The following is a 16143-nucleotide window of genomic DNA, read 5'->3' on the forward strand; positions in this document are numbered from 1 at the left end:
TTGTACATAGGAGCAGTATTATAGTAATATTCTTGTACATGGGGCAGTATTATAGTAGTTATATTCTTGTACATAGGAGGCAGTATTATAGCAGTTATATTCATGTACATAGGAGCAGTATTATAGTATTTATATTCTTGTACATAGGGGCAGTATTATAGCAGTTATATTCATGTACATAGGAGCAGTATTATAGTAGTTATATTCTTGTACATAGGAGCAGTATTATAGTAATATTCTTGTACATGGGGCAGTATTATAGTATATTCTTGTACATAGGGGCAGTATTATAGTAGTTATATTCTTGTACATAGGGGCAGTATTATAGCAGTTATATTCATGTACATAGGAGCAGTATTATAGTATTTATATTCTTGTACATAGGGGCAGTATTATAGTAGTTATTTTCTTGTACATAGGGGGCAGTATTATAGTAGTTATATTCTTGTACATAGGAGCAGTATTATAGCAGTTATATTCATGTACATAGGAGCAGTATTATAGTATTTATATTCTTGTACATAGGGGCAGTATTATAGTAGTTATATTCTTGTACATAGGGGCAGTATTATAGTAGTTATATTCTTGTACATAGGGGGCAGTATTATAGTAGTTATATTCTTGTACATAGGGGGCAGTATTATAGTAGTTATATTCTTGTACATAGGGGGCAGTATTATAGTAGCTATATTCTTGTACATAGGAGGCAGTATTAAAGTAGTTATAATACTGCCCCCTATGTGCAAGAATATAACTACTTTAATACTGCCCCTATGTACAAGAATATAACTACTATAATACTGCCCCATATGTACAAGAATATAACTACTATAATACTGCTCCTATGTGCAAGAATATGATACTTCTTGGATATTAGTATTTATTTCTCCTTGCGGAGAATAACATGCTAAGCATGTCGAGGTGAGGAGACTTAAAGCCGCAATGCTCCTCTGGGAAATATGCTAATTATGCAAATTGTCTCTTCAGAGAGGAAGAGGACTAGAACTCTAGTGCAATAATATAGTATTTATATTCTTGTACATATGAGCAGTATTATAGTATTTATATTCTTGTACATTGGAGGCAGTATTATAGTAGTTATATTCTTGTACATAGGGGGCAGTATTATAGTAGTTATATTCTTGTACATAGGAGCAGTATTATAGTAGTTATATTCTTGTACATAGGGGCAGTATTATAGTAGTTATATTCTTGTACATAGGGGCAGTATTATAGTAGTTATATTCTTGTACATAGGGGGCAGTGTTATAGTAGTTATATTCTTGTACATAGGGGCAGTATTATAGTAGTCATATTCTTGTATATAGGAGCAGTATTATAGTAGTTATATTCTTGTACATAGGGGCAGTATTATAGTAGTTATATTCTTGTACATAGGGGCAGTATTATAGTAGTTATATTCTTGTACATAGGGGCAGTGTTATAGTAGTTATATTCTTGTACATAGGGGCAGTATTATAGTAGTTATATTCTTGTACATAGGGGCAGTATTATAGTAGTTATATTCTTGTACATAGGGGTAGTATTATAGTAGTTATATTCTTGTACATAGGGGCAGTATTACAGTAGTTATATTCCTTTTCATAGGGGGTAGTATTATAGTAGTTATATTCTTGTACATAGGGGCAGTATTATAGTAGTTATATTACTGTACATAGGGGGTAGTAGTATAGTAGTTATATTCTTGTACATAGGGGGTAGTATTATAGTAGTTATATTCTTGTACATAGGAGCAGTATTATAGTAGTCATATTCTTGTACATAGGGGCAGTATTATAGTAGTTATATTCTTGTACATATGAGCAGTATTATAGTAATAGTAATATTCTTTTACATAGGAGCAGTATTATAGTAGTTTTATCCTTATACATAGGGGGCAGTATTATAGTAGTTATATTCTTGTACATAGGGGCAGTATTATAGTAGTTATATTCTTGTACATAGGGGCAGTATTATGGTAGTTATATTCTTGTACATAGCGGCAGTATTATAGTAGTTATATTCTTGTACATAGGGGCAGTAATATAGTGGTTATATTCTTGTACATAGGGGCAGTATTATAGTAGTTATATTCTTGTACATAGGGGCAGTATTATAGTAGTTATATTCTTGTATATAGGGGGCAGTATTATAGTAGTTATATTCTTGTACATAGGAGTAGTATTATAGTAGTTATATTCTTGTACATCGGGGCAGTATTACAGTAGTTATATTCTTGTACATTGGGGCAGTACATAGGAGCAGTGTTATGATGAGTCACCGAAGGAGGAAAAAACAAAATACTAGCTAAGTCCAGAAAAATCAGAGAGGTTGGCAGCTATCGGATTGCAGACCCCTGAACCTATCCACAACAACTAGCAGTAGCCGTGGGGGGTTCCTACGGTGCCCAGACCCCTCGATCACAGCCGGAGAACTACATAGCCTAAAGACAGAAAGGGGAAAAACTAAACTGCCCCAGAGCAGACCCCAAAGCAATAGGCAGCCCCCCAACATATAATGACGGTGAAGCAAGATGAAAACACTAACACAGATAGAAAGATAGGTTGAGCAAATGATGGGGCCCAAGCTAACTAAAATAGGACAGGATAGGAAAGCTGCTGTCTGCCATCCGCAAAAACCCTATCCAAAATGTTCCAACCGACTGATAGGAAAAACAGGCCCTGAAGTCGCTAGGCTTCAAAAGACTAAATCAGCACTCGGGTATATTCTGAAGACAGAGCAAAAGATCAACAGATCAGAGACAAAAATGGAATTCAGCTCACCCCCGGCCGGGGATGGCAGAACTCCCAAAAAACAAGGCAAAACAAAAACAAAACTGAAGTGTACAAAGCAGAGCAGAAAAACTTAGCTTTGAGACGCAGGAATCAGACTGGTCTCCAAGAATCCAGCAGGGATCACCAGCAAGGCAGAAGGGCGTCGACTGCCTTATATCCAGTCCTCAATTCCAGCCACCCAGTCATCATCTAGCTGCCCAGGTGTTTGGTAATCAGCCTCACTACCTTCCTTCACCAGAGGAGGGAGTTCATCAGACCTCAACGGTGAAGGGAAAAATGAACTCACAACACAGCAGTATTATAGTAGTTATATTCCTGTACATAGGGAGCAGTATTATAGTAGTTATATTCTTGTACATAGGGACAGTATTATAGTAGTTATATTCTTGTACATAGGGGGCAGTATTATAGTAGTTATATTCTTGTACATAGGGAGCAGTATTATAGTAGTTATATTCTTGTACATAGGGACAGTATTATAGTAGTTATATTCTTGTACATAGGGGGCAGTATTATAGTAGTTATATTCTTGTACATAGGAGCAGTATTGTAGTAGTTATATTCTTGTACATAGGAGCAGTATTATAGTAGTTATATTCTTGTACATAGGGGGCAGTATTATAGTAGTTATTTTCTTGTACATAGGGGGCAGTATTATAGTAGTTATTTTCTTGTACATAGGGGGCAGTATTATATTAGTTATATTCTTGTACATAGGGGGCAGTATTATAGTAGTTATATTCTTGTACATAGGGGGCAGTATTATAGTAGTTATATTCTTGTACATAGGAGCAGTATTGTAGTAGTTATATTCCTGTACATAGGGGGCAGTATTATAGTAGTTATATTCTTGTTCATAGGGGGCAGTATAACAGTAGTTATATTCTTGTACATAGGAGCAGTATTATAGTAGTTATATTCTTGTACATAGGGAGCAGTATTGTAGTAGTTATATTCTTGTACATAGGGACAGTATTATAGTAGTTATATTCTTGTACATAGGGGGCAGTATTATAGTAGTTATATTCTTGTACATAGGGGGCAGTATTATAGTAGCTATATTCTTGTACATAGGAGCAGTATTATAGTAGTTATATTCTTGTACATAGGGGGCAGTATTATAGTAGTTATATTCTTGTACATAGGAGCAGTATTGTAGTAGTTATATTCTTGTACATAGGAGCAGTATTATAGTAGTTATATTCTTGTACATAGGGGGCAGTATTATAGTAGTTATTTTCTTGTACATAGGGGGCAGTATTATAGTAGTTATTTTCTTGTACATAGGGGGCAGTATTATAGTAGTTATATTCTTGTACATAGGGGGCAGTATTATAGTAGTTATATTCTTGTACATAGGGGGCAGTATTATAGTAGTTATATTCTTGTACATAGGAGCAGTATTGTAGTAGTTATATTCCTGTACATAGGGGGCAGTATTATAGTAGTTATATTCTTGTTCATAGGGGGCAGTATAACAGTAGTTATATTCTTGTACATAGGAGCAGTATTATAGTAGTTATATTCTTGTACATAGGGAGCAGTATTGTAGTAGTTATATTCTTGTACATAGGGACAGTATTATAGTAGTTATATTCTTGTACATAGGGGGCAGTATTATAGTAGTTATATTCTTGTACATAGGGGGCAGTATTATAGTAGCTATATTCTTGTACATAGGAGCAGTATTATAGTAGTTATATTCTTGTACATAGGGGGCAGTATTATAGTAGTTATATTCTTGTACATAGGGGGCAGTATTATAGTAGTTATATTCTTGTACATAGGAGCAGTATTGTAGTAGTTATATTCCTGTACATAGGGGGCAGTATTATAGTAGTTATATTCTTGTACATAGGCACAGTATTATAGTAGTTATATTCTTGTACATAGGGGGCAGTATTATAGTAGTTATATTCTTGTACATAGGAGCAGTATTGTAGTAGTTATATTCCTGTACATAGGGGGCAGTATTATAGTAGTTATATTCTTGTACATAGGCGCAGTATTATAGTAGTTATATTCTTGTACATACGGGGCAGTATTATAGTAGCTATATTCTTGTACATAGGAGTAGTATTATAGTAGTTATATTCTTGTACATAGGGGGCAGTATTATAGTAGTTATATTCTTGTACATAGGGGGCAGTATTATAGTAGTTATATTCTTGTACATAGGAGCAGTATTGTAGTAGTTATATTCCTGTACATAGGGGGCAGTATTATAGTAGTTATATTCTTGTACATAGGCGCAGCATTATAGTAGTTATATTCTTGTACATAGGGGGCAGTATTATAGTAGTTATATTCTTGTACATAGGAGCAGTATTGTAGTAGTTATATTCCTGTACATAGGGGGCAGTATTATAGTAGTTATATTCTTGTACATAGGGGGCAGTATTATAGTAGTTATATTCTTGTACATAGGGGGCAGTATTATAGTAGTTATATTCTTGTACATAGGGGGCAGTATTATAGTAGTTATATTCTTGTACATAGGGGGCAGTATTATAGTAGTTATATTCTTGTACATAGGAGCAGTATTGTAGTAGTTATATTCCTGTACATAGGGGGCAGTATTATAGTAGTTATATTCTTGTACATAGGCACAGTATTATAGTAGTTATATTCTTGTACATAGGGGGCAGTATTATAGTAGTTATATTCTTGTACATAGGAGCAGTATTGTAGTAGTTATATTCCTGTACATAGGGGGCAGTATTATAGTAGTTATATTCTTGTACATAGGGGGCAGTATTATAGTAGCTATATTCTTGTACATAGGAGTAGTATTATAGTAGTTATATTCTTGTACATAGGGGGCAGTATTATAGTAGTTATATTCTTGTACATAGGGGGCAGTATTATAGTAGTTATATTCTTGTACATAGGAGCAGTATTGTAGTAGTTATATTCCTGTACATAGGGGGCAGTATTATAGTAGTTATATTCTTGTACATAGGCGCAGCATTATAGTAGTTATATTCTTGTACATAGGGGGCAGTATTATAGTAGTTATATTCTTGTACATAGGAGCAGTATTGTAGTAGTTATATTCCTGTACATAGGGGGCAGTATTATAGTAGTTATATTCTTGTACATAGGGGGCAGTATTATAGTAGTTATATTCTTGTACATAGGGGGCAGTATTATAGTAGTTATATTCTTGTACATAGGGGGCAGTATTATAGTAGTTATATTCTTGTACATAGGAGCAGTATTGTAGTAGTTATATTCCTGTACATAGGGGGCAGTATTATAGTAGTTATATTCTTGTACATAGGCGCAGTATTATAGTAGTTATATTCTTGTACATAGGGGGCAGTATTATAGTAGTTGCCCCTGGGTTCCCAATATCAGTACCAGAGCGATGGTGCATTAAAACTAGATCCAAAGTGTCCAATAAAGAGTGTGCACATAGACAGATGGTCAGGGACCGGCCATGTGGCTGCACTGGACAGAAACTACCCCAAGTGCCCCATTGACAGTGCCAAACAAAATGTTTGCAGTTAAAAGTAAATGAAAGTTAGCCCCCAATATACATTGCCGGCCTGAGAGCGCTCGCATAAAGGGCTCCAAAATTGGCAGATACCAACCTCTAGTTTCTGGGCTCCAGCATTCTGACTGGTTGCTTTGGGTAACTCTGCCATCAATAGTTTTGTCTTTTTTTTTTCTAGCCAACATGTATGACACACTGATCGCCTGCTCTTCTTTGGGGGTTTTCGGCGCCGCCCTGCTGGTCTTGCACGGTATGGTCTACAAGCAGTGGATGAAGTACAGGAGAGTTCACATAAGACCGGGAATACATTGGCGCCAATGACGTGCAGGATCCCTATCCTGCGGATTTCTTCACAGACTTTTTCTCAGTGCTGTAATTTGCTCCATTCGGCATGGCCACGAGGATGACTGCAACAATTATCCCGCACCTCGTAGAACGTCGCCTTCCATGTGTGGATATTGGATTGTGATTAAATGCGTATTAATGTGCTTGCGTCTGACTAATGTTAATTACCCTGAGCTCAAGGTTTCTATGGGAGTGAACATTGCTTTGTTTAAAGGAGTTCTGCAGGATTCTAGGATGGATCATCAATCAGATCGGGGAGGGTTAGAGATCTAAATCCCCTACTGGTCACCTAACAAAAGCTCCAACGGCAGCGGCTGGATGGAAACACAGGGAACAGAGCTGCACTGCGCGTTTCAATTCAATGTGTAGTGGCCGCTCCTGGGTGCTGCAGAACAGCTCCTAAAAGTTTCAGAACACATGCGCCAGTACTCATCAGTGCAGCCACTTTCTACAGTGAGACAGACTCCATCACGTCCTGGACTCTGATGAGTTTATGAATTGCTTTTGGTTTTCACAACTAAGACATGACTCTCTCTTCAGTGTCGGTCTGGATTGACAAAGGTCCACCAATAACATTGATTCTTGGGACCCACTGTTCAGCTACATGCAAAAAATGTCCTGACCCTAGTATACAAATATACTTTTGCTTCTATGTAATTTGGCTGGCTTGTTTACTAAATGGTTATATCATGTACTAGCTGAAGAGCCCAGCATTGCCCGGGCATTGTAAGTAACTGCCTTCCCTCTCTCTCCCTCCGCATCCCCGCTCTCTACGTGCCGTCCCTCTCTATACCTCCGCAGCCCCGCTCCCCACCCGCCAGTGGACGGGGCTATGTGGAGTGAGCGTGGCTTGATACATACACACACACACACACTCAACTTTATATATGTAGATTTTTCTGCAAATAGTGAATCAAGTGCAGTAACACTGCCATGTCCCATTTGGAGAGCCCCTGATGTGCCTAAACAGTGGGAACCCCCCACAAGTGACACCATTTTGGAAACTTGACCCCCTAAGGAACTTATCTAGATGTGTGGTGAGAACTTTGAACCCCAGATGTTTCACTAAAGTTTATAACGCCCGGGTGTGAAAATAAAAAATCATATTTTTTCCACAAACATGATATTTTAGTCCCCAATTTTTTATTTTCCCAAGGGTAGCAGGAGAAACTGGACCCCAAAAGTTAATTTCCAATTTATCTTGAGTACGCTGATACCCCATATGTGGGGGTGAACCACTGTTTGGGTGCACGGCAGAGCTCAGAATGGAAGGAGCGACGTTTGACTTTTTCAAACCAAAATTGTCTGGAATTGAGATTGGACACCATGTCACGTTTGGAAAGCCCCTGATGTTCCTAAACAGTGGAAACCACCTAAATCTAACTCCAACCCTAACCCCAACACACCCCTAACCCTAATCCCAGCCCTAACCATAACCCTAACCACAAACCTAACCCTAATCCAAACCCTAACCCCAACTCTAGCCCCAACCCTAACTTTAGCCCAACTCACTTTAGCCCAACTCTAACCCTAATGGGAAAATGGAAATGAATACTTTTTTATTTTTATCATTTTTCCCTAACTAAGGTGGTGATAAAGGGGGGGTTGATTTACGCTTTTTTTATTTTGGTCACTGTGATAGGGTCTATCACAGTGATCAAAATGAACCAATAGGAAAAAATTTCCTATTGTTGCTGGGTACTGGCCGGCAAAACTCATAGGTTACACTGCGCATGCGTCCACCATTTTCTCCCAGAAGAAGAAGCTGGCGGCCCGGGGAACTTCAGGGGAGCCTGCAGGGACAATGGAGGCACCGGGGGGGGAAGATCGGGGGACTCTATTTCTCTTTCCTCTGATACGCAATCACATCAGAGGAGAGAGAAATTAAATGGAAAATCTGACATTTTTTTACTGTCATAGAATCATAGAATCATAGAATCGTAGAGTTGGAAGGGACCTCCTGGGCCATCTGGTCCAACCCCCTGCTCAAAGCAGGATTCGCTAAATCATCCCAGTCAGATGTCTGTCCAGCCTCTGTTTGAAGACTTCCATTGAAGGAGAACTCACCACTTCTCGTGGCAGCCTGTTCCACTCATTGATCACTCTAACTGTCAAAAAGTTTTTTCTAATATCTAATCTGTGTCTCCTCCGCTTCAGTTGTATCCCATTGCTTCTAGTCTTTCCTTGTGCAAATGAGAATAAAGTTGATCCTTCTACAATGTGACAGCCCTTTAGATATTTGTAGACAGCTATTAAGTCTCCTCTCAGTCTTCTCTTTTGCAAACTAAACATTCCCAAATCCTGCAACCTTTCCTCATAAGACAGGGTTTGCAGACCGGTCACCATTCTGGTCGCTCTTTTCTGAACTTGCTCCAGTTTGTTGATGTCTTTTTTAAAATGTGGTGCGCAAAACTGGACACAATATTCCAGATGAGGTCTGACCAAAGAGGAGTAGAGGGAAATAATGACTTCACGTGATCTAGACTGTATGCTTCTGTTAATACATCCTAGAATTGCATTTGCCTTTTTTGCTGCTGCATCACACTGTTGACTCATATTCAGTCTGTGATCTATTAGTATACCCAAGTCTTTTTCACATGTGCTGTCACTTAGCCCTATTCCTCCCATTCTATATATGCTTTTTTCATTTTTATTGCCCAGATGTTTTACTTTGCATTTCTCCCTGTTAAAAACCATTCTGTTAGTTGCTGCCCACTTCTCCAGTTTATTTAAATCTTTTTGAATCCTCGCTCTCTCTTCTCTAGTATTAGCTATCCCTCCTAGCTTTGTGTCATCAGCAAATTTAATCAGATTACCCTCAATTCCTTCATCTAAATCGTTGATAAAGATGTTGAACAATACAGGGCCCAGGACAGAGCCCTGTGGTACCCCACTTGAGACATTCTTCCAACTGGATGTGCAGCCATTTACGACCACTCTTTGGGTCCGATCACTAAGCCAGTTATGAATCCACCTAACAGTTGCCATGTCCATTCCATACTTAGTCATTTTTTCAATAAGGATTTTATGAGAGACTTTGTTAATAACGGCGATCGCAACACCAGGGTCGGTAAAAACCGACTTGAATCATGTTCTCTGGGGTCTTGGCTACCCCGGCAACCGAGATCCAAAAAGAGTAATTCCGACGCTGGGGAACGCTACAACCTTAAACCTCAGCGCCGTTAAAAAGCGGAGCTGTGGTTTAAGTACCCTTAACTACCGCCGTTAAAAGGAGGATCGGAGGTCGTTAATGGGTTAAATGTAACTCTCATCATTCTCCCCTGCTCGCGCCGATCACCGGCAGAGCAGGGGAGAATGATGAGAGCCGTGTTCAGCACCCGGCGCGGGGACCAGCGCTTACTGTAACGCTTCTTCCCCGGCGCCCATCCGTGTGGTCCTGATGCGGCACACGCATGCCACACGTGTGCCACAAGAATTACACACACGGACACTGACATCTCTGGTATCGGAACTATGACATGTGAAAGAGGCATTATAGCGGGTTTTTATGATTGGCAGCTGTCACACGCTAAAAGACGCTTTTAATTGCAAAAAATAGTTTTTGCATCACCACATTTTGAGAGCTATAATTTTTCCATATTTTGGCCCATAGAGTCATGTGAGGTCTTATTTTTTGCGGGTCAAGTTGACATTTTTATTGGTACCATTTTCGGGCGCATGACTTTTTTTTATTGCTTTTTATTACAATTTTTGGGAGGCAGAATTAACAAAAACCAGCATTTCTTGAATTTCTTTTGGGGGTCGGGCGTTTACACGGTTCCACTTGTGGTAAAATTGATAAAGCGGTTTTATTCTTCTGGTCAGTACGATTACAGCGATACCTCGTTTATATTTTTTTTATATTTTGGCGCTTTTATACAAAAAGAACAATTTTATCTAAAAAATAATTATTTTTGCATCGCTTTATTCTGCGAGCTATAACTTTTTTATTTTTTCGCTGATGATGCTGTATGGCCTCTCGTTTTTTGCGGGACAAGATGACGTTTTCAGTGGTACCATGGTTATTTACATCAGTCTTTTTGATCGCGTGTTATTCCACTTTTTGTTTGACGGTATGATGATAAAGCATTGTTTTTTGCCTTTTTTTAAGGGGTTCACTAAAGAGGTTAACTAGTGGGACAGTTTTATAGGTCGGGTCGTTATGGAAGCGGTGATACCAAATGTTTACTTTTATTGTTTAGATTTTATTTATTCAAATACTTATTTATTGATATAATAAATAGTGGGTTTTTTTGTTATTTTTTTATATATATATTTTTACAATTATTTTATTCTTTTTTTAATTTCATTCTTAGTTTTACACTTTGTCCCACTATGGGACCCTCATTTTGTGCACGCTGATCGCTTCTATGGCATGCAGATCTATTATACTAACCTGAGAGACTTCCTGATCATCAGTGCACATGACAGGAAGTTTCTCAGCTCTGGTAACCCGGATGTCGTCATGACAACATCGGGTTACCATAGCAGCAATCGGGACCCTGCATCATGCCGCGAGGTCTCCGATCCAAAGGTAGAGGGGCTGTCGGGTTGGGCTTTCAATCAACTAAAATTAAAAAGAAGCTATAAAGACATTGCACCCCGTACATATACTGCATATAGAAGTATAACAATAGATTCATTTTGATCATCGGCTATTCATCTTTTGGTGTTAGTTTTCCACTGAGGACAATCCCAAATTTGTCTCTGAGTAGAGCTGGAATCTCCTCCTCAGTGAGTTCTTGTGTGGTCTTCACACTTCCACCTCCTTTTGTGTACTCGGTGCTTATTAGTCGGTGTCCCATGTACGTTAGTTGTCCATGTGGGAGCTGTAGGGAACAAAAGCATTTTTGGACAAAGAATGAATTTGGCGACGTCTGGTAAAGTTCACACAGTTCCCGGAAATCCTCAAATGTCCTCTCTTCGAGTGTGAACTTGTAGAGAGTCTTCCAGACGTTTTCCTCCTTCCTTTGTAAGTGCCACTCATCTTCATCTACTTGTAACCGATAGACACCACAGTCCTGCTCCTCTTCCCAGCCGGCCTCCAGAGGGAATGGTTCCATGATTCCGTCCCCAGAACCAACATCACACAACCATTTCCTTCCCTCAAGCTCCACCGTCATCATCATATGCGAGAGTGGAGGTTCATAAAGACCGGTCGCTACGTTCTTCACGCTGCTTGATAACACTCGTGGCTGGTAGCCCAATTGCTGCAAAACCCAAAAGAAAAGACCATTGTTCTCGAAACAGAAGCCTCCACGCTTTCTCAGGACAATCTTCTCATAAATCCAGTCAACATCAAGAAGGATTTTCTCCCCGCTGTGGATACTGAGGCTTTCAAAGGGGACAGAGAGCACATGCTGGCGATGTATAGTCCGTAACTTAGAAAGTGATGGCGTCTGGGAAACTGCTGTGTAATCTGCAATTCCGATTCTCTGGAGATAGGTGTTCAGGTCCAACTTAGAAGAAGAGTCCTAGAAAAAAGAATAATCGATCAATCAACTGGTATAGTTTTCCTAAATTAACCCTAGTGTGAAAGGTAAAAAGAGAAAATGCTGAAACACCCGAACTCTAAAAATGTTTTCACAATTATGGATTGTGTGTCAATCTCTTTAATTTATGTGAAGTACCATTTTTTTTTAGATGGCTGGTTGGTCATTACAGGGAATATGATCAGAAGAAGACCATGCATGGCATGTATTACATAACTATTGTCATTTTTAGCAACAGGTCAGCAATCATGAGTGTGATGGTGTGATATGCTATGTGGATATCATTTTGTATATATTTCTTTTTCACTTATTTTCATAGTGTTTTTCTTGTTGCCTTATATGTCTATAGCCTGACTGTATCTGTCTCTTGAGGACCCCCTGCAGTTCCTTAATCCCCAAGGCTCCTTTGTTCTCCTCTGGGAGGCCTGCAAACCGCCCCAACCTGTTTGACTACCTCTGGACACAAAGAAGGGGGTGGGGAGGACAGGAGCTGGAAAAGTCAGTTCCTGTGTGGAGAGCATTGTGTAAAAGACTGCACCTCAGAGAGAAGGAAGCGTTTGGACCCATTTTATCTTCTGGATGCTAGAGTTTTGGACTCTCATCTCCTTAGACATTTTATCCTGTTACTGGACTACATTCTTGTTCTGGACTATTGTATCTGTGGGGGCGCCACATATCCTCAGTGTGGTGGATTGTTTATGGACCTTCTAATTTTGCCTGTAGTAAAGGTCTTGGGATTGTTCACACTTCCCTCGCTCTGTTGATTGTGTGGTATCGGAGAAGGACCCCGTGACAACTGGTGGCAGCAGTGGGATCAACAGAGTGTAACCCAATGGAGAACCACCCACAGAGTGAGTACAGAAATTGGACTGTATCCAGTTTACAGGAGATAGCTGGGCCTGAACTACCAGGGACTGACTAAAGAAGCCTTAATTGACCTCCTTGTGGGTGCTAGCCCGGCCACCTCCTCCCAGATGTCTGAAGGACAAGCACTGGAGACAGGGATCCCCATCCAGAAAAGCCAGTGGTTGGTGTGGTATGAAGAAGAGATGGCAGTTCTGGGCCCAGGCGTCTCTGAGGAGTACAAGGAGGAGGCTGCCCACCGGGCACAGCGGAGACAAGAAGCAATGGAGCTTGAAAGAGGGAGTAATACAATGTGGAGTGTAACCCCAACGATCCGGGAGTCTGTACGAATCACCCGGACATAGTTTAAGCCATTTGATGAGGCTTCCGGAGATGTGGAGGGGTTCTTCAAGGACTTTGAGCAGCAGTGTGCTGTGATGGAGGTGCCCCACTCTGGCTGGATGCGTTTGTTAGTGGGACTCCTGAACGGAAGCATAGCGGAGGCTTACCGAACCATTGACGCACAGCAGAATCGGGATTATAACACTGTAAAGCGGACTATCCTGGATTACCATGCTATCACCCAAGTCTCATATAGTGCCAAGTTCCGAGACCACCCATGCACAACGGGGGGGGGGATCGTTTAGGATGTATGCACATAAGATGTCCCAGGCATGTCGGAGATGGCTGGAAGCAGAAAACGCCTTTACTGTGGAAGATGTTAAACAGGTGTGCCTTATAGAACAATTTCTTGCCAAGTGCCCCACAGAGGTACGGGAATGGGTCCGGGAGAACACGCCATGTACCGTGGATAGAGCTACATCCCTGGCCGAAGAAGCCCTTACTAGCCGGCCGCAATGGAGGAGGCTTCTGGACAATGAACCACGGCCTGGTCCTGCGCCCCGTCCCCCTCCAATTATATCTTTCCTTCCACCTAGTCGCAAGCCGATGACAATCACGCCTCACAATCCTTGGCCCCAGCAGTACCGACCACGACCTGGGGGTATCACAGAGAGGAGATGTTATGGGTATGGGAAACCTGGACATTTTCAGTCTGGCTGTGCCTCAAGTATTCGGAGGGAGCCCCACGCAGCCCCACCTCGTCCAGTGCATCTTGTGCACTCCACCCCGCCTGAGGAAGAGCTACCACCACCCCCACCAGAGTGGACCACTGACCACAGCACCATAGATACTCCTCCTGGAGTGTACGGACTCCGGCCTCTGTCCTTTAGCTACTCAGAGCAACGGCAACGCCACCGGCAGGATGTCTTAATTGATGGATACAAAGTGTCAGGATTTAGAGACATGGGGGCATTCCTGACTATCACTGACCCCCGTGTGGTTCGACCCGATGCAATTTACCAGGGTCCGGGAATTCCCATTGTCCAGGCGGGGGGTGGCCCGCAAATATATACAGAAAGCTTCTGTGTGTTTGGATTATGGCTGTGGAGAAAAACTGTGTTGGATTGGAGTTATGGGAGGATTTCCTGCAGATATCCTCCTTGGTAACGACATTGGGGAGTTACAATGCCAATTTGTGGGAGCAGTCACCCGACTACAGGCCCTTCAAGCACTACATCATATGGACCTCATCGGGGAGCAACCACCACGAACCGCATCAGAGGTGGTAAGCAATACTTTCGCTGCTACTACATTGGGAGAGTCTTGGGACAGAGAGGAGTTTAGGAGAGAAATAGAGGGTGACACTAGCTTAGCAGCCCTTAGGCGAAAGGCAGAAACTGGGTACATGGGAGATAATGGGGATGGCTTCACTCGAGAAAACGGACTGTATTATCGTGTAACAAAGGTCAGTGACAAGGGCAACCCTGACGCAATGACCAGGCAACTCATTGTCCCTCAGAATTACAGGGCACAGCTACTCCAACTGGCCCATGACATCCCCTTGGCTGGGCATCAAGGGAGAAAAAGGACTGAAAAGAGACTCACTCTAAGTTTTTATTGGCGGGGCGTCTCGCAGTCGGTAGCCCATTATTGCCGCACCTGCGATGTGTGCCAGCGAATGCGGCATCCAGGAGCTCGACATAGGGTACCCCTGCAATCCCTGCCCATAATTGAGGAACCATTTCAACGTGTAGCTTTCGACATCATAGGTCCTCTGGCCCACCCCAGCCGGTCGGGGAAAAAATATATACTGACCGTGGTGGACTATGCCACTAGGTACCTGAAGCTGTGGCCCTGTCCAGTATTACAGCAGTAAAGGTAGCCGAGGCCCTTGTTACCATCTTTACCCGGGTAGGGTTTCCTAGTGAAATATCAGATCAAGGCACTCAGTTCATGTCAGATCTGGTCCAGTCCCTATGGCATACCTGTTGTGTTCGAGCCATTCGCACCACCCCATACCACCCACAGACCAACGGACTATGTGAATGCTTTAATGGAACCCTAAAAAATATGCTGAGGGCTTTTGTTGATGTTGAAAAAGACTGGGAAAAGTACCTGCCACGTCTCCTCTTCGCCTATCGGGAGGTTCCCCAAGAGTCCACAGGGTTCTTCTCCCTTCAAACTACTGTTTAGCCGGAAGGTCCGTGGGCCTCTCACTCTTCTGAAAGAACATTTAGAGGGAGACATCTCAGATACCGGAATGCCCATCGTTCCCTATGTTCTAGAGTTCAGAGACCGTCTCGCCCAGCTAGCTACCTTGGCAAAAGAACATCAGCGAATGGCCCAGGCCAGACAAAAAACCTGGTATGACCGTAATGCCAGGAACCGGGAATTTATCGAAGGACAACAAGTGCTCATGATTACTGCTTCCCCTGCCAACAAGCTTCAAGCAGTGTGGGAAGGCCCTTATCAGGTTGTCAAGAAAATTAATGACACTATGTTATTGCCCTGGACTCTAGTGGTCGACGACAGAAAACCGTCCACATTAGCATGCTGAAAGACTACCACGACCGATCTCTGCCTGTTCTAGCTGTCTGCCACCCCCCCTAGTGATACCGCCGACGACGAGTATCTCCCAGATCTCCTCCAGGTTGCCCAAGCGGGAGGATCACTGGAACAAGTGCCCCTGGGCTCCCATTTAAAGGACAATATTTTCGCCGTACTAAGGCCGAGGGCTGCTGCTTTCTCCTCAAAGCCAGGGAAGACTACTCTCACCAGCCACCATGTGGAAACCCCCAGACAACGCCCCATCCAGCAGGCTGCCTAC

At 41.8% G+C, this 16143-nt stretch overlaps 1 protein-coding gene across 1 annotated transcript in view; it reads right to left on the reverse strand.

Annotated features, from left to right (window-relative positions):
* Positions 1 to 11230: 11230 nt before the first annotated feature.
* LOC141050668 (uncharacterized) overlaps positions 11231 to 16143 on the reverse strand; it is a 60279-nt gene continuing 55366 nt past the window's right edge. The window contains exon 3 of the mRNA XM_073547269.1: positions 11231 to 12113. Within this exon, the coding sequence (XP_073403370.1) occupies positions 11295 to 12113 (819 nt within the window). The 3' untranslated portion in view covers positions 11231 to 11294. The remainder of the gene's footprint in view (positions 12114 to 16143) is intronic.

Source organism: Dendrobates tinctorius, unplaced genomic scaffold, assembly GCF_039654945.1.
Source record: "Dendrobates tinctorius isolate UK_male_01 unplaced genomic scaffold, ASM3965494v1 ptg000152l, whole genome shotgun sequence".
Taxonomy (NCBI): domain Eukaryota; kingdom Metazoa; phylum Chordata; class Amphibia; order Anura; family Dendrobatidae; genus Dendrobates; species Dendrobates tinctorius.